We start from the raw sequence: 25,135 nt of genomic DNA, 5'->3' as shown, positions 1-25,135 counted from the left end.
CCGCATACCTCACAGAGTTGGCCTTCTCCAGGTCTCAGCAATGCAAGTTGGTGGGTCCATGGGGGAGAGCCTTTTCTGTGGCTGCTCTGGCTCTATGGAACCAATCCCTCCCCCCCCCCCATGTCCATATTGCTCCCTACTGGCCTTCCGAAGCCGCAAAAACCTGGCTTTGGCAGCAGGTCTGGGGGCCATGAACATTTACATCTGGCTGAATTGCATCGATTGGTATGTACGGTATGTCTGTTGATTGGATTGTTTGAGTTGTGGGTTTTATAACTGGAGTTTATAATTTTAATATTTATATTTGGCTTCTTCATTATTGTAATTTGTATTTTTTTTATATTGTTGTAAACTGCCCTGAGTCCTTTGGGATTAGGTGGCATAGAAATTTAAATAAACAAACAAACAAACAAACAAACAAATCCTTTGTGAAATGAGCCATGATACACAAACTTACTTTGCTTATCCTTCTCTTATTTGTTCCTTCATCTTAGTTAATCATGCAAGGATTATTGCAGCAATGCATAGGAAATATGTCAACTTTTATTTGTGTGTTTTTGTACTTTCCCCTCCTTCTTTTTGGAATTATTAAAATGTTACTTTGATGGTTGAATCACACAAAGAAACTGGGCCGTTGAGCAAAATAGAAATTGGGTAAGAGGAGGGATCCCAGTCTTTTATCTTCCTTAACTCTGTCTTCATGTATTCATTTTGAGGCACTTCACAACACAAATTTTTAGCAAGCAATGGGCAGGGCCACTGCAATGGTGAAAGTCAGCTGGGCCATCAACTTCACAATGCTCTTAAATTTGTTGGTGAAAGGGCCATGTAAGTCCCCGGTGAGGGAAGCAAAGAGCATTAAAGGGTGAGAAATTGGACAGTGGGTTTCAAAAGAACACACCTCATTCCCACTGTAAGAACAGGAGAAAGCACATCACAACAAAACTGAAGGGATAAGCCCTACGAAAAAGTCAATAGAAATTGTTATACTCAAACTCTTTTGTTTTTTAAATCTCTTTGTCATTTATTTTCATTAACAGGATACTGATGGGCCACCAGAGCTTCTTGAAAGCAGAGCTCACAAAATTAATCTCAATTTTGTCTGGTTCATCTCCTGGTTATTCATTAAAATATTAAGGTGTTTCCAGAGTTCTTATATGAGAATGTTATTTTTCTGTTATGCCAAGTGAGATGTGGGCACAGTGTGCCAAAATGTTAATAAATTATGGAAATGCAGCCATCCTTATTCATTAACATTTTTACACGCTGAAGAATGATCTTCAAAATGTTTGCAAGGAGTCAGCAATGCAAGGTCAAGAAAAACTCTCCACACTGCCAAGGCAGAAAAATTGCAAGATAATAAAGGCTGAAAGGACGACTGTCTTGATCCAGATATACTTTTGCCGAAACGTCGCATAGACATGCAAAATATTACACAGGGCAAAACCCGAACTCAGAACAATCTACATACATATACCCTTGAAAATTTACGAAAACAAATATATATATATATATATATATGTAGATTGTTCTGAGTTCGGGTTTTGCCCTGTGTAATGTTTTGCATGTCTATGCGACGTTTCGGCGAAATCACATTCACCATATATATATGGGTGTATATGTGTCTATAATGTGTATATGTGTATATGTGTCTATAATATAGATAGATACTGGAGAGAGAGAGGGAGGAGAGGGAGAGAGGGAGGAAGGTAAGTGTGTGTGTATTTGTGTGTGTGCATAGACCACACAGGTTCAAATCCCAGTAAGGGTATGGCTAGCTGAAGAGAGCAAAAGAGCTCGAAATAGATCTACACCGGTCTCGCTTCCTTTTCATTATCAGCAAAAATATCCTATATGTGTATAGCCTAGAGGTTAATTTATATTTGGGATGTTTGATTGTTTTTACATTAAGGGTTTTAAACTCTTTTAATAATTGGATTTGTACTATGCTTTATTGTTATGAGCCGCTCCGAGTCTACGGAGAGGGGCGGCATACAAATCTAATCAATAATAATAATAATAATAATAATAATAATAATAATAATAATAATAATAATAATATTATTATATAGCAAATTATTATTATATAGCATTGTGATCTCGTTTGCTATATAATAATAATAATAATAATTATTATTATTATTATTATATAGCAAACGAGATCACTATGCTGGATTTCGTATTTCATCACCAGTCGGGCGCTTCCAAAGCACCTAAGACTGAGTGATGTAATAATAATAATAATAATTCAGAGGCTACAGGTTCAAATTCCAGTGAGGACATGGCTAGCTGATGAGAGGAAACAACCTCAAAATAGATCTATACTAGTCTCCCTTCATTTTCAATTAAGCAAAAGTATGTTACACACACACACACACACAGATTTGTAGGTCTTGGCTTATTCAAGTCTTTTCCCGTGTAAGATTGATAGAAACTTGCCAACGTTTCGATGTTTCATCACCAAGATTCTATCAATCTTACAGCGGAACAGACCCAAATACACCAAAACCTACATACCTATACCTGTGAAAACCTACGAAAACAAATATGTGTGTGTGTGTGTATGCATTTCAAATGGTTTTATTTATTTATTAGATGTTTATGCTCATATTCTATTCATACATCTTCATTTCTGCATTTTTTCTCCTCAGCAACATCCATAGCAAGCCACACAATGACACGACAATGTCATCAGGAATATCCGCCAATACCATTATGTACTTGCACCCCAACACCTGAGGTTCTGAGAATATGCAAATCACAACATTTGCAAAATGATCTTGTCACTGCATGTGTTATCATTTGACCCCTCTTGCCTTCCATTGTGGGAACCCTCGCCCAGAAATTATATCACTACTACTCACCCATAATAGTCCAAAAATCCCTTCCTGACATTGATGTTGAGAAGGAGAGCTTTCAGCCATTCATAATCTCTTGCCCCTTCCAGGAAGTGTAGATACTTGATCTCCTAGGAAACATGCCAGAGATATAGTGGGAGGGGGCGCAGCAGATGGAATGGGTGACAGACTGATAAATCAGAGTTAGCTTGTAAAACTTGGAGGAAGGTTTAAAGTTTTCTAATCTAAGTTGCTCTCACAAGTACTGTTCAACTAAGAGGGGGAACCATATAAGGACGTCTGCCTTACTTTTCCTGCAGGGATCTTCTTGAATCCACGATTCCCCAGAATCATAATTGAAGTCACTAAGGAGTAGGCTGTGAATCCATAGAAAGAAGTTCTTGTTCCCACATCTTCTTCATAACCCTTGATCACAGCTCCGCTCACTCTGGTAAAAGAAATCGTATAAAACCACCAAGTTAGCTAAGGGGGGCTACTTCAGATACATAGGCATAATTTGCAAGATTCCAGGAATATTAAGGTAAGTACATTCCCTACGTGCATACCCACCGATCGATGGGTGAGAGTTGCTCTTATAATTCCAACTAGACTTAGGGAATGGCTTAGCTTTAAGCATTGTGGGCTTTTTTGTGTGTCTCATCACTAGCAATAGTTTTTCCTGCGGTCTAATTTCCACAGTGCTGATTACCGACTTCCAATAAGTCATCCTCTGGTGCCTCCAGCTGGCCAATGGGAAAGTACCAAAAGCAGCGAGACAGCTGTTCTTTCATGTGAAGAAGAAGAAAAGAAAAAGGAGGAGGAGGAGGAGAAGGAAGAAGAAGAAGGAAGAAGAGGAAGAGGGGGGAAGAAGTTGTGTCAGAAAATCTTAGGATGCAGGAAGAAATTATAGGGACCACGAAGTGGAACAAGATGAAAATTTCCACCAATGGGAATACATCTTCCTTGCTGCTCTAGAAAGAAACTTGCAAATCTGCCTTCCTTTGGAAGAAGAACTGAGCTAATAATTAATCAGCTCAGCTTCCCTCAGCCTATCAATTATGACAATTGGAGTAACAATCACATTGTTTTCCAAGAAAACCTTAGCGACAGAAGGGAACTAAATAGTAGCAACAGAAGGGAACTAAAGCTGGCTATTCCTGGTTCCTGTTTGGATAAACTAAGGAATCATCCAGGCATGCTGCTTGACATGGCATGAAGATATTGCACTGTTTGTGTGAACACACAATATTGTCCTCTATATATTCCGGCCCACCACAAAGGCATCCACTGCCTGATTCTTCTTTAATTGCTTCAGGGTTATATTTTCCAGCTTGTTCCAGCAGTAGCCTTGGACCTGGACTGAAAGACTGAGCATCAGAATAAGCCAGTGCTTCTCAATTATTTTCTGTTACACGGCCTCTAGGAAGAAGTAAACATTTTGCATACCCCCCAACTTTCCGCCAGGACAATTGTTTGCAATATTCGGCATGTTTTCACTGAAAAACCTCAAATGGCTAATCAGTGTGATTGGAGTATAATGTTTTTAAGTGACACCATAAGTTATTTGGTTTCATGTTGTCCGCTGCCAACATTTTTGGACACAGTAAACATACCGGTCTTTCCTCGTTTCCCACCGTAGTCACAGTGAAGCCAAGCGCTACATATGCTTCATCATATTTCGTCCTGTTAGCTTTCAGGAGACTTACGTTTCTCTCATTATCTCCTCCTCTCACCTCCTTTCTTTTCATCCCTGTTAAATATTTTTCCATGGTCTCTCTTAAGGATTTGTTATCTGCACTTCATATTTCTTGCTCTGTGCTGTGTACTATTGTTCAGTGCAAAAAATCCCTACTCAAAAAAAGCACATCCCACCCCCCAGCATCACTCCATGCACCCCCTGGGCCCCCCACCCCATAGGTGGGAAGACCCACCTATGTCGCCAGGCATGGGGTAACTGAGACACCCCTGGGCCCAAATAGTTTATGTATGGTAAGATTGTGTGGTATGGTTTTAATGAAGGGTTTTTAGATGTCTTTTTATTGTTGGATTTGTTATACAGTGTTCCCTCGATTTTCGCGGGGGATGCGTTCCGAGACCGCCCGCGAAAGTTGAATTTCCGCGAAGTAGAGATGCGGAAGTAAATACACTATTTTTGGCTATGAACAGTATCACAAGCCTTCCCTTAAGACTTTAAACCCCTAAATTGCAATTTCCTATTCCCTTAGCAACCATTTAGATTATTACTCACCATGTTTCTTTATTAAAGTTTATTTAAAAAATATTTATTAAAGGTGGACAAAAGTTTGGTGATGACATATGACGTCATTGGGTGGGAAAAGCCGTGGTATAGGGGGGGAAACCGCAAAGTATTTTTTAATTAATATTTTTGAAAAACCGTGGTATAGACTTTTCACGAAGTTTGAACCCGCGAAAATCGAGGGAACACTGTATTGCAGTAATTGTTGTGAGCCGCTCCGAGTCTCCAGAAAGGGATGGCATACAAATCTAATAAATTATTATTCATTATTATTATTATTATTATTATTATTATTATTATTATTATTAGAGAAGCACTGGACTAAGAACGGATTAAAAGCAGGGTCCACTGGCTAACTGAAACTGCTACAGACCTTTCTCTGTTCTTTGGTCTCTGGTTTTCAGCTCCATTTGCTCTCTGGCACTGGGCAAATCACAGCTTCCACTCTGTGCTAAACAAAACATATCTCTCACTTCTCTTAATTAAAAAAAAAACCATCTCCCATTTCTTTTAGTGATCAATAGGTGACAAGAAAAGCAGCAAGAAGAAGAAGAAGAAGGAAGGAAGTATGTTTGGTGCCAGTTCTCTTAGTCCTCAAAAATGCTTAATTCCCTCCATGGGGTGATAGCTGAAGAGCAGTTTTCCTGTTCTCTTCCTCCAAGTGGGGTGGACTAGCCAGCGCCTGCAAACTTTGCTGTAGCACAGAATACAAAGAGGGCCAATATAGCTGCCTGCTCCAGTACACTTTGGGGACTGCTTTTTATTTCTGCGTCCAGCAGTCTTCTGAAAGGGGACTGAATACCTGGCTAAAGAGTTCCTGCTGTCACATAGATGATGGAACAGCTAAGCTGGAGGGGAGGAGGTAGCTATGCTTCGGGGATGGCAGCGGAAGAGTCGTGACTGTGCAGGTGGCATCTTAATAGGTAAAGCTGCATACAAAGTCAGGCCTTCTGCAGAACTATAGTCCCTCTTACCGGAAGACATAATCATGAGAGTCAATCTCCTTGCCCATTCTGGAATTATTCAGTATCCCTCCATTTCCTACTACTGCACAAGTGATGCACTTGGAGGCCTGACTGTTGTTGCGTCCAAAGAGAATGTGACGGTGGTAGAGTTTAGAAGGAAGCATGGATATCACTTCTTTTACCACTGGAAAGAAACGAGACACAATTATTCATAGGAAGAGGCTAGCAGGTTACATTAAACCGGACAGGTCCAAACCAGGTAGGACACAACAAACAATTTGGGCATGACTGAAAAACTAAATTAGATTTAGAATATATTGCACTGACTATCTTGTCTTGGCACTGAAAATTCAGTAGTGCATAGAGCTTGTGATCTTCCCTGATACAAATTGAATCTGGAATTGTCGGCGCCAGTCTTAATCAGGTAACCATGTAAGAGAACATCTTTTTCCATAGTGCCACAAGATTACTTTCTAGCCACAGGACCATCTTCAGATGAGGGTTCCCCCTCCTCCAGCTAATCTAGGTAACCTGATAGGTTCATAGCAGGAGAAGTGCTCCTGCAGATAATTGTGTCCTAAGACATTTACGACGGCTCACAGCTGGATTATTGCAATGTGCTCTACATGGGGCTACCCTTAAAAAGCATTCGGAGACCAGAATGCAGTCGTGCGAGCTGTTGTGGGTGTACCTAGGTATACCCACATAACTCTAACACTCTGTGAGCTACACTGGCTACTTATTGGTCTCTGGATGCAATTTAAGGTGTTGGTTATTACCTATAAAGCTCTACATGGCATCGGGTCAGACTATTTATGGGACCATCTTCAGCGACCGATGAGAACCCACGGCATCGTCCTTTTCCAGGTCCCATTGGCCAAACAGTGCCAATTGGCAGGGCCACATGAGAGGACCTTCTCCAGCCCTGTGGAATCAACTTCTCCCACAGACTTGTACTGCCTCCACCCTCCTAGCCTTCTGAAAGGCTGTGAAAACCTGTACGGTTGGGGACGCTGAGCAAGACCAACTAGCCCAGCCCAAGAAGTGTGAATATTTGTTGAATGATTGTTATAGTTTGGGTTTTAACTGATTTATATTGCTATTGTTGTATTATGATGTTTATTATTGTTTACATTGCTTTTATATTAGATTATATTTATTATTGTACGCCATCCAGTCCACAAGAAGTTGGGCAGCTTAAAATTAAATTAAATTAAATTAAATTAAATTAAATTAAATTAAATTAAATTAAATTAAATTAAATTAAATTAAATTAAATTAAATTAAATTAAATTAAATTAAATTAAATTAAATTAAATTAAATTAAATTAAATTAAATTAAATTAAATTAAATTAAATTAAATTAAATTAAATTTTAAATTAAATTTTAAATTAAATTTTAAATTAAATTTTAAATTAAATTAAATTAAATTAAATTAAATTAAATTAAATTAAATTAAATTAAATTAAATTAAATTAAATTAAATTAAATTAAATTAAATTAAATTAAATTATAAATTAAATTAAATTATAAATTAAATTAAATTAAATTAAATTAAATTAAATTAAATTAAATTAAATTAAATTAAATTAAATTAAATTAAATTAAATTAAATTAAATTAAATTAAATTAAATTAAATTAAATTAAATTAAATTAAATTAAATTAAATTAAATTAAATTAAATTAAATTAAATTAAATTAAATTAAATTAAATTAAAGATAACTTGTAGCCAGGGCAAATCTTTCAACAAAATGTTATTTATGTTTATCTTTCTCAGCATATGAGTCTGGGCAATTAACAACAATTTAAAGCAGCAACAATAATGATAATAAAATAAGGGTACAGGTAATATTCATCCACATAGCCCAATTCATTGGTGTTTAACTGAAAAAACCCCTCCCAACACTGAAATCATATGAATCACATTCACTTAAGGTTTGGAGAAATAGCCTGGTCTTGAAGGGCTTATGGAAAACCAAGAGGTTCTTTGAGGGTGGAGGTGGGGTGTTTCCATAAAGTAGGGACCATGAGAGAAGGCACACTTTTGGGACCCCATTCCTCTGTTTCATAGAGAATTGGAGCATGCCTGCTATGTTAGATCAGGTGAGGTGGGCAGAAATAATTGGAGATAAGGGCCCCCACAAATAACTTGGTTCTCTGCTATGGTCATATGTCCCTGTGCCTTGCAGTAGTCATCAGAGGAAAGATTTGGTCTCCTAATATTTCCTCACTATTTTTGTATGAAGGATCCTTTTATACTCATGTGTTTAATGGCATAGTATTTAGCCCTGAGGATCAGTAATATTGCACTCAGTTTTGAAGCAGAACACCACTGGGAGATAAGACGATTTAAGAGATACAGTAGAAAAAGGCTATAATTGTTGGCATAATTTATTTATTTTATTTATTTATTTATTCGATTCTTATGCCGCCCTTCTCCCTAGACTCAGGACGGCTTACAACATGTAGCACTTTTTAACAGAGCCAGCCTATTGCCCCCACAATCTGGGTCCTCATTTTACCCACCTCGGAAGGATGGAAGGCTGAGTCCACCTTGAGCCGGTGATGAGATTTGAACTGCTGACCTTCAGATCTACAGTCAGCTTTAGTGGCCTGCAGTACAGCACTCCAGCTGCTGCACCACCCCGGCTCATCCTATATAATTGTTGGCATCATCCTATGGTGCACAGTAAACCAACCCTATTACTGCCAATAAATTTTGTAGCAGATATTGATGCAATCACATGTCAATAATCTAGTGACTTTTGTTTCTTTTTTCCTTAGGATCACACTGAGAATATGCAATTTTCCCTTATCACAAGATGGGGAAACATGGAGCAAGTTTTGGTGGATGGATTGATAACTGACTCAGTATAACGACTTCTAATATCTTCTACCAGAAGCAGTAGTCTTGTTTTTTAACCCAGATTATGCCATAATAGTGATATCACCCTATATACAAATCCAAACAAACAAACAAATAAATAAATAAATAAATATGCTCACATGAGTAGTTTAGTTCCATGAAGCCAAATGGTGGAGCAAAGTGGTCCAAACGTTTCCATTCACTGTCACTGAAGTGACTCCTGTCCATGAAGAGTGTGATGTTGGGTAGGAAAATATCATGTAACCAATCAGATTTGGCAGCCTTGTTCCTCAGAGAATCTGGGCAGGTCTAAGAAGTGAAGAAAGAAGGGAGGAAAAGTTACACAACTGTTTGAAAAAACATCATTTCCCAATCACAGCAGCTTTCCATCCTTGTTGACTACAATAATTGATATGAATGAAATCTCAAAGTCAATCTGATCTGCACATTGCCAGGTATTCCGATACATAATTCTAAGAAGGTGATTTTTTTTTAAAAAAAGTAAACATTCTTTTGCTAATTTTGGAGTGTTCCTTTTCTTTTTTTTCTTTTTGGTGATGGCTGAAGAATACCTCCATATCCGAAGTTTTCTTCAAAGAATTTGATGAGGGGTCTCGTTACTGCTCTCCAGTTCTAATTCTCCAATCTTCTTAATATTTTCCTACTCTTCTCTTACCAAATATTTATCTCTTAAGGGGAGCAAAATTCTTGGAGACCAGTAATACAGGTAGTCCTGTTCTTACAATAGTTCATTTAATGATCATTTGAAGTTTGTTTGTTTATTATTATTATTATTATTATTATTGTTGTTGTTGTTGTTGTTGTTATTATTATTATTAATTAGATTTGTATGCCGCCCCTCTCCGAAGACTCGGAGCGGCATTTATATTATATTATATTATATTATATTATATTGTATTATATTGTATTATATTGTATTATATTGTATTATACTGTATTATACTGTATTATACTGTATTATATTATATTATATTATTATATTTATTATTATATTTATTATTATATTATATTATATTATATTATATTATATTATATTATATTATATTATATTATATTATATTATATTATATTATATTATATTATATTATATTATATTATATTATATTATATTATATTATATTATATTATATTATATTATATTATATTATATTATATTATATTATATTACTTATATGCCACCCACTCCTACAGGACTCATGGCAGCTTACAACAAAAAGTGACTTATGGCTGTTTTTCACACTTACGACTATTGCAAAGTCCCCATGGTCACATTATCAAAATTCAGATACTTGGCAACTGACTCACATTTGTGACAGTTGCAGTGTCCCTGGGTCACATGATCACTTTTGAGAGCTTCTGACAAGCAAAATCAATTGGAAAACCAGATTCACTCAACAACTATATTACTAATTAACAACTGCAGTGATTCACTTAACAATTGTCATCATAAAATAGAGCAAAACTCATTTAACAAATGTTTTGCTTAACAAACAGAAATTTTGGGCTCAATTGAGGTCGTAAGTAGTACGACCTGTACTAGAAACCATCTGTCTGGAAACATTCTTGGTTTGGCAGCAACACAAATCAGTGAATTATTTGAGAACATTAATAATCTAAATCCCCAAACATGTGTAAGGAATCCTAATGTAGATGCTAGATTAGAAAAATACTTAATATTCAGGTCTGTATATGAAAAATCACTGAATTTCTACTTCTCCCTGGCATGGTACAACAGTACAATCTCAACAGGATCTAGTCTTTAGATTCATCTTCTGTGGAGATTGCTGCAACAGTCCTCGGAGAGGGGCGGCATACAAATCAAATCAAATCATAAATAAATAAGTAAATAAATAAATAAAATATTGCTCTTTTTCATTCCATAAAATCCTATGCTAGATAACTAGTTGGGCAGTGCCTAAATTTGATCAGTAAATAAAATACATTTGGATTATGTGGTTGGAGAGTTCAATTCCAAAATTGTCCAAAAGTTGGAAGAACTATACAGGCAAGCATGATATTTACTCTCCCTGAGTTCTGTTAGAAGTGAAATTAAGCAGATGTTGCAGCCCAGGATGGGCCTTCGTAAGATGGCCGCAGATGCCACGAGGTGCTTCATCTCCTGTGTTAGATTCGTGAGTAAATGAAGAGGTGAGTCACAGGAACAGTTCAGCACCTTTATTATCAATTAGATAGGATTAATACGGACTGCTGGCAGGCTGCAGGGAAGCCGCTTTTAAGGGCCATATGGTCTCCAAGAAAAATTAAATGCCATTAAGTCAGTGGTTCTCAACCTGGGGGTCGGGACCCCTTTGGGGGTCGAATGACCCCAGGGGTCACCTAAGACCCTGGGAAAAGACAAATTTCCCATGGTGTTAGGAACTAAAGCTTCTATTCTGGTGCCTTGGAACATATTTTTAACAATCCGACCAATCAGGTGTTTATAGTGGGGGTGTCCCTCTGATCTTCCTGCAAATCAGCTTAAAGCTCTGTTGGGAGAATTGGCACTAGACGTATGGTTGGTGGTCACCACAAACTGTAATAAAGGGTCGCGGCATCAGAAAGGTTGAGAACCACTGCATTAAGTGAAGAGAACAGGAAGCATTATACATCACAATAAATCCTATGCCTTGTTTGATTATATTACAGAATTATTAATATGTGAGTGTGTTGCAGCAAGCATGTTTTTAGGAAATTTATGGTACGATTGCACTATGGTACTTACCAATGGTGGCGTTGAATTATCCAAGAGGTAAATGTCCTCGAACTCCCAACGGGGCTCAGATTTAAAGTCAGCTGCTTTTAATCTTTTAGGGGTTGTTGCTAAAGGAACACCAGATATGGATGCCTTTGCAGAGTGTTCTTTTATTAAGTTTGTTTTGTTGGATTGCTTCCTCTGGTGAGTTTGATTTGCTCTAGAGGGCAGTGTGGCATTTTTACCAAGAAACGGTTGTTGTTTGGCTGCTTTTCTTGTAGTCTGCTTTCTTGGGGGTACTGGTGTCACCTGTTTAGTCTTTGCTTTCTCCTTTTCTTCATTTCCTGGTGCCATGCCATTATTTGTTTCTTCCTTTTTGTTGGAGGCTGGCGAATTATTCTTGCCATCTTTATTAAATGATGGTGTTTCAACTGAAGGTTTGGCACGGTTTTGGCTTGCTGCTGGTATCTCCTTACTCTCTTTCGCTTCAATTTTGTTTAATGAAGGCCTTTCTTTCTTCTCGGCTGATTTTTGACCAGTTTCCACTACGACAAGCTTACTCCTGGTTTGCTTTTGAAGTGATGTTGATGCACCTTGGAACTCTGTATGCCCCTCATGGGCATTGTAGTTTCCTGGTCTCTTCACTGGATCTCTCTGCAGTGAAGAACCGCCTAGTCCCACTCTTGTATCTGAAAGCTCTAATGTCTTTGGACCGGCAGCTGCAACGTCTTGAACGTCATCTTGAATGTCAAACAGAGGCATCTTTTTGGCATATTGAAAACTAAACAAGTAGCTGAAATGTAGTTAAAAAGATAATTGCATTCAAAATGTATTTATTTAAAGTAGTCCATATGTATGACATTTAGAACGTACGTATGATAAAAATAAAAAACCAAAGTACGGTAAATCTCCTGAACCCATCTGGATTGCAGACTTCCTATTCAGAAATGTTTGCCTTTTAAACCATCCCCCTTTTTAAATGCTGCACCGGATTATAAATGGCTACAGGTATATTTTTATTATCTAGCTAATTCCAGAAAAAATCTTTAAGAAAAAATACTGATGAGTGATATATAGCAGGGGTCCCCAACCACCGGGTTGCGGACCAGTACCGGGCCGCAGGGCATGTTGCACCGGTCCGTGGAGTCAGCAGCTCCGGCCCTCATGCCGCCACCCCCTCCCTCCAGCGCTTCGCCTCCCGCCGGGCAAGAGGCCTCGGGAGGCAGGTTCTGCCGGCCACAGGAAGATGGACGGGACAGAGGGGCGGGAAGGACCGAGAGGCTCAAGCCTCTTTTGGCTTCTGCCGCGAGGCGCTTTTGCGTTTTTGGCTGGGGGGAGGCAGGAGGGCCAGCCTGACTCTCTGTCTCCAGCGCTTAGCCACCGCTGGGCAAGAGGGTTTGGGAGGCAGGTTCTGCTGGCCACAGGGCGATGGCGGGAAAGAGGGGCGGGGAGGACCAGCACCCCCATGCTTAATCCCGCCCCCAACCACACCCCTTTCTGCCCCCACCGGGCCATAGAAAAATTGTCTTGCTGAAACTGGTCCCTGGTGGAAAAAACGTTGGGGACCACTGATATACAGTGATCCCCCGGTTATTGCGTCCCCGACCATTGCGAACAGGGTAATTCGCGATTTTTCAACCCGGAAGTCAAAATACCATCTACGCATGCGTGCCGGGCACGCATGCGTAGATGGCAGCGGCTTCCCTGGGTCTTCCCCCTCTTGCTAGCATCAGCGAGGAGTTTCCCCACCGCCCACGCAAACTCCTCGCTGCCGCTCGCCCGCCCTTCGCCTGCCCACGCCGTTCGCTCCCCCCTCTTGCTGTCGGGAGGGCGAGAAGCCCTCCCCAGCACCCGCTCACCCGCCCTTCGCCGCTCGCCCGCCCTTCGCCCTGGCGGAGAAATTCCAGCCCCCACCTGGTCCCGCCCGATCCTCCTCCCTGAGGCAGCTCGCCCTCCCATGGCCGCTTCCTCCACCCTCCATTGCAAGCCCTCGCCACCGCAGCCAACGCGCGCTGCGATCTTCAAGCCCGGCTCCTTTCGGCCCAGCATCCCGGGCCAAGCAGCTGCCTTCCGTGACTGAGCCTGGCTGGCCCGGAAGATCGTAGCGTGCGTTGGCTGCAGCGGCGAGAGAAGCCAAGCTGGCAGCAATGTCGCCGCCGGTGCAGCCAACACGCGCTACGATCTTCCGGGCCAGCCAGGCTCAGCGGATCAAGGCAGCCGCTTGGGCCGAGAGGAGCCGGCCTTGATCCGCCAACGCGCGCTACGATCTTCCGGGCCAGCCAGGCTCAGCGGATCAAGGCCGGCTCCTCTCGGCCCAAGCGGCTGCCTTGATCCGCTGAGCCTGGCTGGCCCGGAAGATCGTAGCGCGCGTTGGCTGCAGCGGCGAGCGATGTCGCCGCCGGTGCAGCCAACGCACGCTACGATCTTCCGGGCCAGCCAGGCTCAGCGGATCAAGGCAGCCGCTTGGGCCGAGAGGAGCCGGCCTTGATCCGCTGAGCCTTCACATTCCTCCAAGTCATTTCGCCGCTCATGTCCTGGCTAAACCGGGCAGCAGGAGACAGGCTTTGAGTTTTGGCTGCGGGGCGAGGGAGTTAGGAAAGTCCTACTTCTCCCCCCCGCAGCCAAAACTCAAAGCCTGTCTCCTGCTGCCCGGTTTAGCCAGGACACGAGCGGCGAAATGACTTGGAGGAATGTGAAGCTGAAACCGGCCAGTTTCAGCTTCACATTCCTCCAAGTCATTTTGCCGCTCGTGTCCTGGCTAAACCGGGCAGCAGGAGACAGGCGGTGGGCTGGGAGCCGCAGGCGAAAGGAGCTCGGGCATTGTTCTCCGGACCCCGCCCACAGCCTGGAGAGGGAAAGGGCCGCCGCGGGGCTGAGCGGGCGGGGTCCGGAGAACAATGCCTGGCGCCGCGCTCCGATGCCCGAGCTCCTTTCGCCTGCGGCTCCCAGCAGCACTTTGAATCCAGCAGCTTCTGCTGGATACGGGCGGTGGGTGGGACGAGCGGCGCGGAAGCCAGGGGCTGTGGCAGCTCGCCCCCCCCCATCGCCCGTATCCAGCAGAAGCGGCGGGATTCAAAGGGATTCAAGGCTAACTTCTGCGCTTGGCTTGAGGACTCAGCTCGGAAGCTGCACGGGTGTTTTAAAAGGTCTCCGCCGGCATGGGGGGCTTCCTACCACCTCCTGAACCCCCAACTCGGGTTTGGGGGGGTGCTAAGAAGCCCCCCATGCCGGCGGAGACCTTTTAAAACACCCATGCAGCTTCCGAGCTGAGTCCTCAATCTTCGGCTCCTCGCTAGCGCTGCGGAAGTAAAAACACCATCTGCACATGCGCAGATGGTGTTTATACTTCCGCAGCGCTACTTCGCGAAAACCCGCTCGTTGCGGGGGTTCCTGGAACGGAACCCTCGCAATGAGCGGGGGATCACTGTATAGCATGTAAAGCAAATTATCTTGGTTGATAAATTTTACATTCTCTTTTTTGGTCACCCGAAAGCACTTGGGTATCTCCTTCAGAGGCAGAATATCTTGGTATTTATTGATGAAATATTAATTGTTCTCCCATCTTTTGTTCCGACTTCACCTACTTCTTTCCTGGCCATGCTCATATTTTGAGAACTTGTACCTACCTCAATATGTTGACTAAATATGGCCCCACAATAAGGAAATAAATATCCAACGGTTAGCCCTTTGAGGCAATCCAGACAAAAAACACCAATAATGACTACTTACTCTACCTTTATTGTAAGGTTCCATTAATAGAATCTTGTAAGTCTGAAAGTACTTCTCTCCCCCTTACTTTTACTCTCCTGAAAACTAAGGAGTGGATGTACCATGTCTGGGATGTCTTTTTCCATCCTTTCTTCAGACTTCATTTATTCTATTCGCTCTATTCATTTCATAAATAGAGTGAATGGTTGGTTTTAAATGATATGGGGTTTTTAGGTTTGGTAAATTAGTTTTTAGCATATTTAAGGGATCTATCTATCTATCTATCTATCTATCTATCTATCTATCTATCTATCTATTAGATTTGTATGCCGCCCTTCTCCGAAGACTCAGGGCGGCTAACAACAGTATAAAAAGACAATGTAAACAAATCTAATATTAAAAATAATCTAAATATTTAGTTTTTAAACTCAGTTTTAATTTTCAATTTCTACTATTTTATTTGTATATATCTATTTTATATTGTAAGCCGCCCTGAGTCTCTGGAGAAGAGCAACCTATAAATTGAAATAATAAATAAAATAAATAAATACATTTATCAAACCATTCCGTAGGCTGCTGCTCTTCCTCCTGATCATTCCCACATACATGGCAGCTGTGTAATATATGTAATAGTCACAAATAGTGATTGCACTCAACCTTTTATGATGCCCCACAGTGCTTTGCAGCTGCATATGACAGTTTATAATGTCATCATATTACCCCCAACGATCTTACCAACTTTGGAAGGCTGGATCGATCTTGAACCAGTCAGGATCGAACACTAGGCAGTGGGCAGAGTCAGCCTGCAATACTGCATTCTAATTAGGAGGGGCTTAATTTCCCTTCACAATTCAAGGTATTGTTTATCACCTATAAAGCCCTACATGGCTTAGGACCTGACTATTTACGGGACCATCTCCTGCTGCATATCTCCCATGAATCTTAACATCAGGCACGGCCAAATTATGTTCGATTGGTATGAATGCTGTTGTTAGATTGGACTTGGGATTTTTAGGGGGTTATTTTAGTATAGATTTATATGGGGGTTTATAATTATTATTAATATTAATTAATAATAATTAATTTGACTTATTATTATTTGACTTATTATTATTATTACTATTATTATTATTATAATGATGATGATGATTATTATTGTTGTTGTTGTTGTTATTATTATTATTATTATTATTATTATTATTATTATTATTATTATTATTGGTTTGTATTGCTGTAAGCCGCCCTGTGTCCTACAGGATTGGGTGGCATAGAAGTCAAATAAATTAAATTAAATTAAATTAACTATGAATCATGTGTGTGTGTGTGTGTGTGTATACCTGCATATGTATACACACGCACACACACACATACACGCACAATAATAAAGGTGAGACAAGCAGAGGACTACAAAAGCTTTTCTTCATTCTTCTTCTGACCATTTCTTCAACTATAAGGATTTAGCTATTAACCTTGCCCTCTAGACTTGATTGTGAGTTGGGTGAAATAAATCAGACCTAACTTTGTCTGTCTTAAGATATGGCATTATTTAAGCTGGAGTGCGTCGGGAGGAATATTGTTGTGTGTATCTGCCACATTGACTTTCTACTGCTGGGCATGTTTCCATTTTCTCACACCCTAGCACAGTGTTTCCCAACCTTGGCAACTTGAAGATATTTGGACTTCAACTCCCAGAATTCCCCAGCCAGCACTACTTCTGACTGAATTCCACACTCAGTCAGAAGTAGTCATTTGTTGAAAGCATTTACAAACCAGATGAATAAGGATAACAGTAAAAAAAAATCGGTCTACATTTTCTGTTCACTGGAAATGCTTTGCAATCCAAAATGATTGTGGCAAGGAATAGGTTTCTAAGATTCCTCCCTTCCATAAGTCCTTTCTTTTCTAATCAGGAGGCTAGACCTGAAAAGGAATCAAGAACTCACCTTGGGGAATGAAAGATATGAACAAGCAGTTACGAGAGAACTTTCAAACCTCAATACTGCATTTTGTACTTGGCTTTAGGCTGTAAAGATGAAATGTATATCAAAAAGTTTGATAATTTAGGTTTATTATTTATTTTATTTATTTATTTATTTATTATTTAGATTTGTATGCCGCCCCTCTCCGAAGACTCGGGGCGGCTCACAACAAGATAGAACAAATCATAAATAATCAGAAAACTTTAAAATTTATACAAGATTTAAAAGAACCCCATATACTAACAGACGCACACACAAACATACCATGCATAAATTAAACATGCCCAGGGGAGGTGTTTCAATTCCCCCATGCCTGACGGCAGAGGTGGGTTTTAAGGAGTTTACGGAAGGCAGGGAGATTAGGGGCAGTTCTAATCTCTGGGGGGAGTTGGTTCCAGAGAGTCGGTGCCGCCACAGAGAAGGCTCTTCCCCTGGGGCCCGCCAACCGACATTGTTTAGTTGACGGGACCCGGAGAAGACCCACTAGGTTACTAATTGGGGGTAATATTTACTCTGTAAACTGCTTAGAGAGAGAGGACTATAAAGCCCCATGAAGTTGTATATAAGTCTACGTTACTAGGTTACTAATTGGGGGTAATATTTACTCTGTAAACTGCTTAGAGAGAGAGAACTATAAAGCCCCATGAAGTTGTATATAAGTCTACGTTCTATTTACTCTGTAAACTGCTTAGAGAAAGAGGACTATAAAGCCCCATGAAGTTGTATATAAGTCTACGTTCTATTGCTATAACAGCTATCTTTTTGTGGTTCACCACATTTATAGACTGTATTTTCATTTAATTTTAAAAGTGGAAAAGAGAAGCAAAAGTTCTATTTTTTTATAGCAACTATAAATTTGGTATATCAGCATCTCGGATGTAGGAAAACATAATCAGTCTACCTCTCTAGATATGTTTATATAAATATATTTAAATATGATGCAGTAAATTAACAAAAGGCAAAAAAAAAATCTCCAGTATACAGATACTGTCTAGTTGTAAGTGATTTATAAAATCAGTTGTTCCTTCTTTTATAATTACTACCATTGCTATTGCAGCTCATAAATTATATTTGAAAATATTTATTAGGTAGGCAAAAAGACAAAACTAAATCTTGGTGGAAGATAGTCTGCAATGATTGAAATATTGATACGAAGTTAAAGAAAATCCAGTCTGCAACGAACTGTTTATATGCATGAACTTGCCATGGTTTTGAAAAACAGGGTTATGATGACATACCCATTTATCATCCATGGAAGTGCAATGGAAATACACTACTGAGGTGCCAGCCTTTTAAAAAAATGATTTCTATGAGAATTGTTGGACTCTCTGACTCAAAAGCCTACCATGATTTTTTTGACCTCCATTGCTTTGCTGCAAGAAAACTGCCTTAATAATATAAGAATCTAATGCTATTGGACAGAAAAATCTATTTGTTGTAGCTTTAGCTTTCAATAGTGAATTTACAAGTAGGGTTATAGAAACCAAAATATGCAAAACAGAGGACATTTTCACGCAACATTTTCCTCCTACATCTGCAAGAAGTCGATTACTGTTGTGAGCGGACCAAGTCTATGGAGAGGGGTGGCATACAAATCTTATTATTATTATTATTATTATTATTATTATTATTATTAATAATAATAATAATAATAATGTAAGTTGACTGCTGGGACCAAAGCTTCAGTTTTACTTTTTTTTTGCTATTTGCTTGAGTTCAGAAATAATAATAATAATAATAATAATAATAATAATAATAATAATTTATTGGATTTGTATGCCACCCCTCTCCGCAGACTCTGGGCGGTTAACAACAATAATAAATACAACATGTACAATCCAATAATAAAAACAACTAAAAACCCCTATTATAAAACCAAACATACACACAAACATACCATGCATAACTTGTAATGGCCTAGGGGGAACAGCTATCTCAACTCCCCCATGCCTGGTGGTATAAATGAGTCTTGAGTAGTTTACGAAAGACAGGGAGGGTGGGGGCAGTTCTAATCTCCGGGGGGAGTTGGTTCCAGAGGGCCAGGGCTGCCACAGAGAAGGCTCTTCCCCTGGGGCCCGCCAAATGGCATTGTTTAGTCGACGGGACCCGGAGAAGGCCAACTCTGTGGGACCTTATCGGTCGCTGGGATTCGTGCGGTAGCAGGCGGTTCCGGAGGTAATCTGGTCCATTGCCATGTAGGGCTTTAAAGGTCATAACCAACACCTTGAATTGTGAGCGGAAACTGATCAGCAGCCAATGCAAGCCACGGAGTGTTGAAGAAACGTGGGCGAATCTTGGAAGCCCTACGATGGCTCTCGCGGCTGCGTTCTGCACGATCTGAAGTTTCCGAAGAGGTAGCCCCATTTAGGAAACAATGCCATCACATTGTTTCCTAAAATAAAACTATTCTGAAAGCAATGTTGTTGCTTTGTTTTCAGTTCTTCTAGGAGAGGGTCCATCCCAACCCCAAGATTAATACTAGAGAGAGTGCTATTTTCATGCCAGAATAGTGCAGAAACAGTAGAAATGCTACTTTGATCCAATCACATTTCCTTTGTATCTTGTGGCAAATTCTCTAGAGGCTAAACTCTAAAACAGTGTTTCCCAACCTTGCCGAATTTAAAACGTGTGGACTTCAGCTTCCAAAATTCCCCAGCCAGCATGGGAATCCTGGGAGCTGAAATCCACATGTCTTAAAGTTGACAAAGTTGGGAAACACGGCTGTAAATAATAATCAAGCAGTAGATGTAAGACTTTGATTTATAAAGAACTATTATTTCTTCACTCTCTGAACTGAAGATTATTCTACCCTTCTTATGTCTTAAGAGCACACATTTAGATCACATACAAAGTCTGTTCTAAATGAACAGAGAATCTTAGACATACATTAAGACCTCACCTATCACGGGTGTTACGTTCCAGACCCGGCCGCGATAGGTGAAATCCGCGATGGGGAATTTATCGACTGATAGTACTTTAGGGGGGACGCTCCTTGCTCCATTTCTCCTCCTTCCCACCAGCTCCGGATGCCTGGAGGCGAGCAACGGCCGGCTAACCTTTCCCCCCCACTACTACTTACTCTGCGCCTGAGGAAAAGAAGGGGAGGGGGGCAAAAGAATGGCCGCCCCCGAGCATTCCCGACCCACTGCTGTTCTTTGTAGCAGTTCGGCCAAACGTTGTCTTTTTTGCCTTGCCCCGGCTGGAAAGTCCCTGGTGAGCTGCCCCGGCTGGTTCTTTTTTTCTCTCTCTCTCTTTTCTTTTCTTTTTTTTTCCCCTCCACCCGCCCAGCACTTCCTCTCCCGCCCTCGAGCCCAGTCTGGAAATCCCCGCCACATCACGTTCCTTTCTTTGCTCGCGCTCGCTCGTTCGCGCGCTGCCGGGAGCTCTTTCTACAACTCCAAGCACACCGCCGCCGCCAACCACTAAGCGCGCCTCCAAAGACTGCCTTCTCGGCACTGGCGAGGCGGGTTGAACAAGGGGACGGGCCTCCGCCGGAGCTCAGTCCCCGCCCCGCTCATCATTCGCCCAGCCGCGGGCTGGTTGGCTTGTCCTGCCCTTCCAAACTTCTAAGCGCCGTATCTGTGCCAACACTGACTTCAAAACGAAGTGAAGCCGTGGTAGGTGAAGCGCGATATAGCGAGGGACTACTGTATTATTAAGCAACTTCAAACTTTAAAAGATGCCAACTTTTAAAAACAGGATACAGGATATATAAAAGCTTGTAGTCACATAGTTACATAGGCATGCGTTCAATTGTTAAACAAGTCTGTAACGTTTAGTAAATATTGAAGCATCATATGTTAGATAAATAGATTCAAGGAGCATACAATTTATTTTCTGGCCAGCCAGGTGAAAAAGTAAATATTGCAGTCCAACTCCACAAGAAATAACAGTCATCAATAACACTTCCTCCTGTGAAGGCTAAAAAATTGGCCGTTGTCTTCTTACAACAATGGAAGAAGAATGATGAGAAGGAGGAAAACGTTTTCTGTACAGGATGCCACTACGGTGCATCCTGTTCAAAGCAACTAGACAAAACACACACTCTAAACACCAAATTTCCACAGCACTGTCTTATGCCTAAGGATATCTAACCATGTAGCAGGGCTGCATTGCTATTATCCTTCTCATCTTTTCTCCTATCTTATGATTATCACCTTGTTGTTGTATCTCATGATATAGGACATTGTTGCTTATATGTTACACTGAGAACATATGCAACAGAGATCAATTCCTTGTGTGTCCAATCACACTTGCCAAAAAATTATATTCCTATTCTTATTATTCCTACTCCTACCGGTATGAATAACTCCACGCAGTGGACATATCCAACACTATTTCCTCCTCCTATTTTCCCTACAACAACAACCCTGTGAGATGGATTACTAGAGGGAGAATTACTGCAATCTGACAGCTTTCATGGCTAAAGCAGGACTAGAATTGCTCCTAGGTTCATAATTTTTCACCTAATAGGAACATTAAATTTTCCCAAACGCCATCACTCTGCTAAACAAATAATTTCCTCAACACTGTCAAACCATTTCCTAAATTTGCACTATTAATCTTCTCATCGTTCCCATCATTCATCTCCGCCCACTAATAACTATATGATTGTAACTCTGTTGCTTGTACCCTTACAATTTATATTGACTGGTTCCTAATATGATTTGATTGCTTATTTGTACCAGGACTATCGTTAAGTGTGGTATTTTATGATTCCTGACAAACTTATATTTACACCCAGAGCATATGCACTAAGACAAATTCCTTGTGTGTCCAATCACACTTGGCCAATTAAAAAACTATTCTATTCTATCCTACCCTGTCCTATCCTGTCCTGTCCTATCCTATCCTATTCCATTCCATTCCATTCCATTCCAAAAAGATTTTCCTGTTTTTTATCTAACAACCAAATCCCAGGTCATTACTTAGAAGAGTTAAACTCATACTCATTACTAATTTCTGAATGAAAATAGTCACACCTGAAAGTGCTATATTTTATAGTTAGAAAACTGCATCTTCTGTTTTGTGACTGATACTATTTTTTAAAAAAAATATTAGAATATTCACTACCAACAGTCTAGGAAAAATAAACGATCTTCCATTGCTGGAGAACATATTTTTAGTAAATTATACCTGTTTTACTCCATTATCCATTCTTTTTTTAAACAAAGCTTACACCTTAGCAATCTGATAAGCTAGATAAATTCTATCCTGTCACTATTGTTAAAGGAATATGTTGCAAATAGATGAAAACTTTTCAATTAAACATACACATGCACACACACAGAAGAGAGACTGATATGTTTCTAGACCTAATCCTACATATACAAATTGGTAGGTATGTGTGTACCAATATACAAGTATGCGTTTTAATAAGTTTTTAGATTTCTTTTTTGTCTAGAATCAGAATCATTTTGCTTTCATTTCTGTCCCAATAAAAGAACTTTCAGGCAGGACGAAGCAGAGCAAAGCAAGAACTGCATTTTTAACCACCTTAAAAATAATCACAGTGATATTTTTTTTAATATAGAATTTTTATTGATTTTTTATTAAATTTACAGAAGACAAAAACATAAAGGTGTACCATCACCAAACAAAAATAAAAATTCCCTTCACCAGGGAAGATTCAATTTTGTATCCTTCGTTTGCTTCATCTCTGGGTTACGTTGTTCATTCTTTATAAAGTGATTGAATTTTATATCTTACATTTGCATCGCTTGCTGATATTGTTTGATCACAGTGGTATTATTGATTGGAAGGTGCCCACACTGAGTCTATGGGCAAAACAACAAGATTTTCGGGGACTTCCAATTGGGTTCAAAGAGACAAGGATAAGGTTGAAGCATCCTTCTGGGGGCAGCATTATTTTTATTGATGTTTTATCTATAATTATGCACAAATTTGAAAAAAGGATTGCCAAAGTTGGTTTTAAGCTTGGGAGCAAAATTAGTCACATTGCTGGGACCTATCCTAATAACACAAGATGTATCTTGCAACAAAACAAAACCTGACGCCATCCCAAAGCTATGGGAACGATAATAATGGAAGATATTTTATAACTTGACATCACAAATACTTGCCTGGAGAAGATATTGCTGTATCCACAAAAGAGAAGATATAGCTAGGTACAACATATAGTGCATCTCAGTACCCAATCAAAGACCAGCTGATCGTGTTAAGAGTAAGCAGTATATAATTTTCATTGGAGAAGTTGAATTTCTTCTTACCTGTATGGATATTTTTCAACAATGCCAATGTAAGCTGCAAATGACAGAACGAGGAAAAAAAAGCCTAGGAGAAAGAGATGGGATGATGTAGGAAACTTCCCCCTTAATCTCATGGTGTTATCTTGAACGCTCAGAATATCTCTACTTGTCTTGACCCCAGGTAAAAGTGCAGATTGGCTAATCCTGCAGCATTATTCCCCTGATATCACCTGCCCAGGGAGGGAGGGAGAAAGGGCAGGGCAGGAGCTCTTTGCAGAATTTCTATACTTCATTTCTTTGTCAGAAAGAAAGAGAAGACTAGTTCCTCCTATTAGAATTATTCTCCTTGGAGGCAGACTTCCCAAATGGAAAGACTCCAACAAGTTAAACAAGGAAGTGCAAATATTTTCTGAATTCACAAATGTGTGTAGTTGTGAAAGGAACAGGGCTTCTTTACAAAGTTGCAGGAGTGCAAATTCCCCTCCCACCCCAAATCTGCTTAAATAAGATGCACCTGCCCAAATCCCCTCCTCTTTTCTGTTATAACCAACAAGTCCTTTCTGATTGTTAGAAAAAATGTGGGGAACCTGGTTAAGGAGTTCATCAAGGCAACTGTCACAAGCCTGGAAGCTAATGAAACCCTCAATTACACTGAAAGCTACAAAGACATGAGAGTGCAGACAATCCTCTTCTTGATCACATGTTTCCCCTGCCATTGCATAGAACAGTGTTTCCCAACCTTGGCAACTTGAAGATATCTGGACTTCAACTCCCAGAATTCCCCAGCCAGCGAATGCTGGGAGTTGAAGTCCAAATATCTTCAAGTTGCCAAGGTTGGGAAACACTGGCATAAAATGCTATGGAGGCAAAAGATAATTTCTTAATTCACACAGAAGGAAGAAGAGTAATTTTTGCCTATTGCTTCTTGTATAGTTTGGATGCAATATTTGACTGTTCTACTGATTTGCCCCAAGTACTGACTCCTTTAGAATTAGAATAACAGAGTTGGAAGGGACCTTGGAGGTCTTCTAGTCCAACCCCCTGCTTAGGAAGGAAACCCTACACCTCTTCAGTCAATGGTAATCCAATCTTTTCTTGAAAACTTCCAGTGTTAGAGCATTCACAACTTCAGGAGGCAAGCTGTTTCACTGATTAATTGTTCTCCTTGTCAGGAAATTTCTCCTTAGTTCTAAGTTGCTTCTCTCCTAGTTTAGTTTTCATCCATTGCTTCTTTTGCTGCCTTCAAGTGCTTTGGAGAATAGGTTAGCTCCCTCTTTTGTGTGGCAGCCCCTGAGATATCAGAACACTGCTATCATGTCACCCCTAGTTCTTTTCATCAGACTAGACATACCCAGCTCCAGCAAGATTTTTTATATGTTTTAGTCTCCAGTCCCCTAACCATCTTTGTTGCTCTTCTCTGCATTCCTTCTAGAGTCTCAACATCCTGGCAACCAAAACTGAATGCAGTATTCCAAGTGTGACCTTGCCAAGGCATTATAAAGTTATAAAATTAATACAGTACTTCATCTGATCTTGATTCTAGCCCCCTATTTATGCAGCCTAGAATTATGTTCGCTTTTTGGGCAGCTGCTACACAC

The 25,135-nt window shown here is 40.3% G+C and overlaps 1 protein-coding gene across 2 annotated transcripts in view; it reads right to left on the bottom strand.

Annotated features, from left to right (window-relative positions):
• The window catches only part of ST6GALNAC1 (ST6 N-acetylgalactosaminide alpha-2,6-sialyltransferase 1), a 38,484-nt gene extending 14,479 nt beyond the window's left edge, over positions 1-24,005 (bottom strand). Inside the window, exons 1-7 of one of the 2 annotated variants that reach the window (XM_070739844.1) lie at positions 23,559-23,604; positions 17,293-17,372; positions 11,672-12,434; positions 9,069-9,237; positions 6,069-6,243; positions 3,147-3,285; positions 2,865-2,968 (exon numbers count right to left, since the gene is read on the bottom strand). In XM_070739844.1, coding sequence (XP_070595945.1) covers positions 2,865-2,968; positions 3,147-3,285; positions 6,069-6,243; positions 9,069-9,237; positions 11,672-12,403 — 1,319 coding nt within the window. In that variant the 5' untranslated portion in view covers positions 12,404-12,434; positions 17,293-17,372; positions 23,559-23,604. Of the gene's footprint in view, positions 1-2,864; positions 2,969-3,146; positions 3,286-6,068; positions 6,244-9,068; positions 9,238-11,671; positions 12,435-17,292; positions 17,373-23,558 lie in introns of both variants that reach the window. The other variant, XM_070739843.1, reaches the window with a different exon arrangement.
• Positions 24,006-25,135: the final 1,130 nt, after the last annotated feature.

This window comes from Erythrolamprus reginae, chromosome 2, assembly GCF_031021105.1.
Source record: "Erythrolamprus reginae isolate rEryReg1 chromosome 2, rEryReg1.hap1, whole genome shotgun sequence".
In the NCBI taxonomy this organism is placed as follows: Eukaryota; Metazoa; Chordata; class Lepidosauria; order Squamata; family Dipsadidae; genus Erythrolamprus; species Erythrolamprus reginae.
This window is presented reverse-complemented; position numbering and strand designations above follow the sequence as displayed.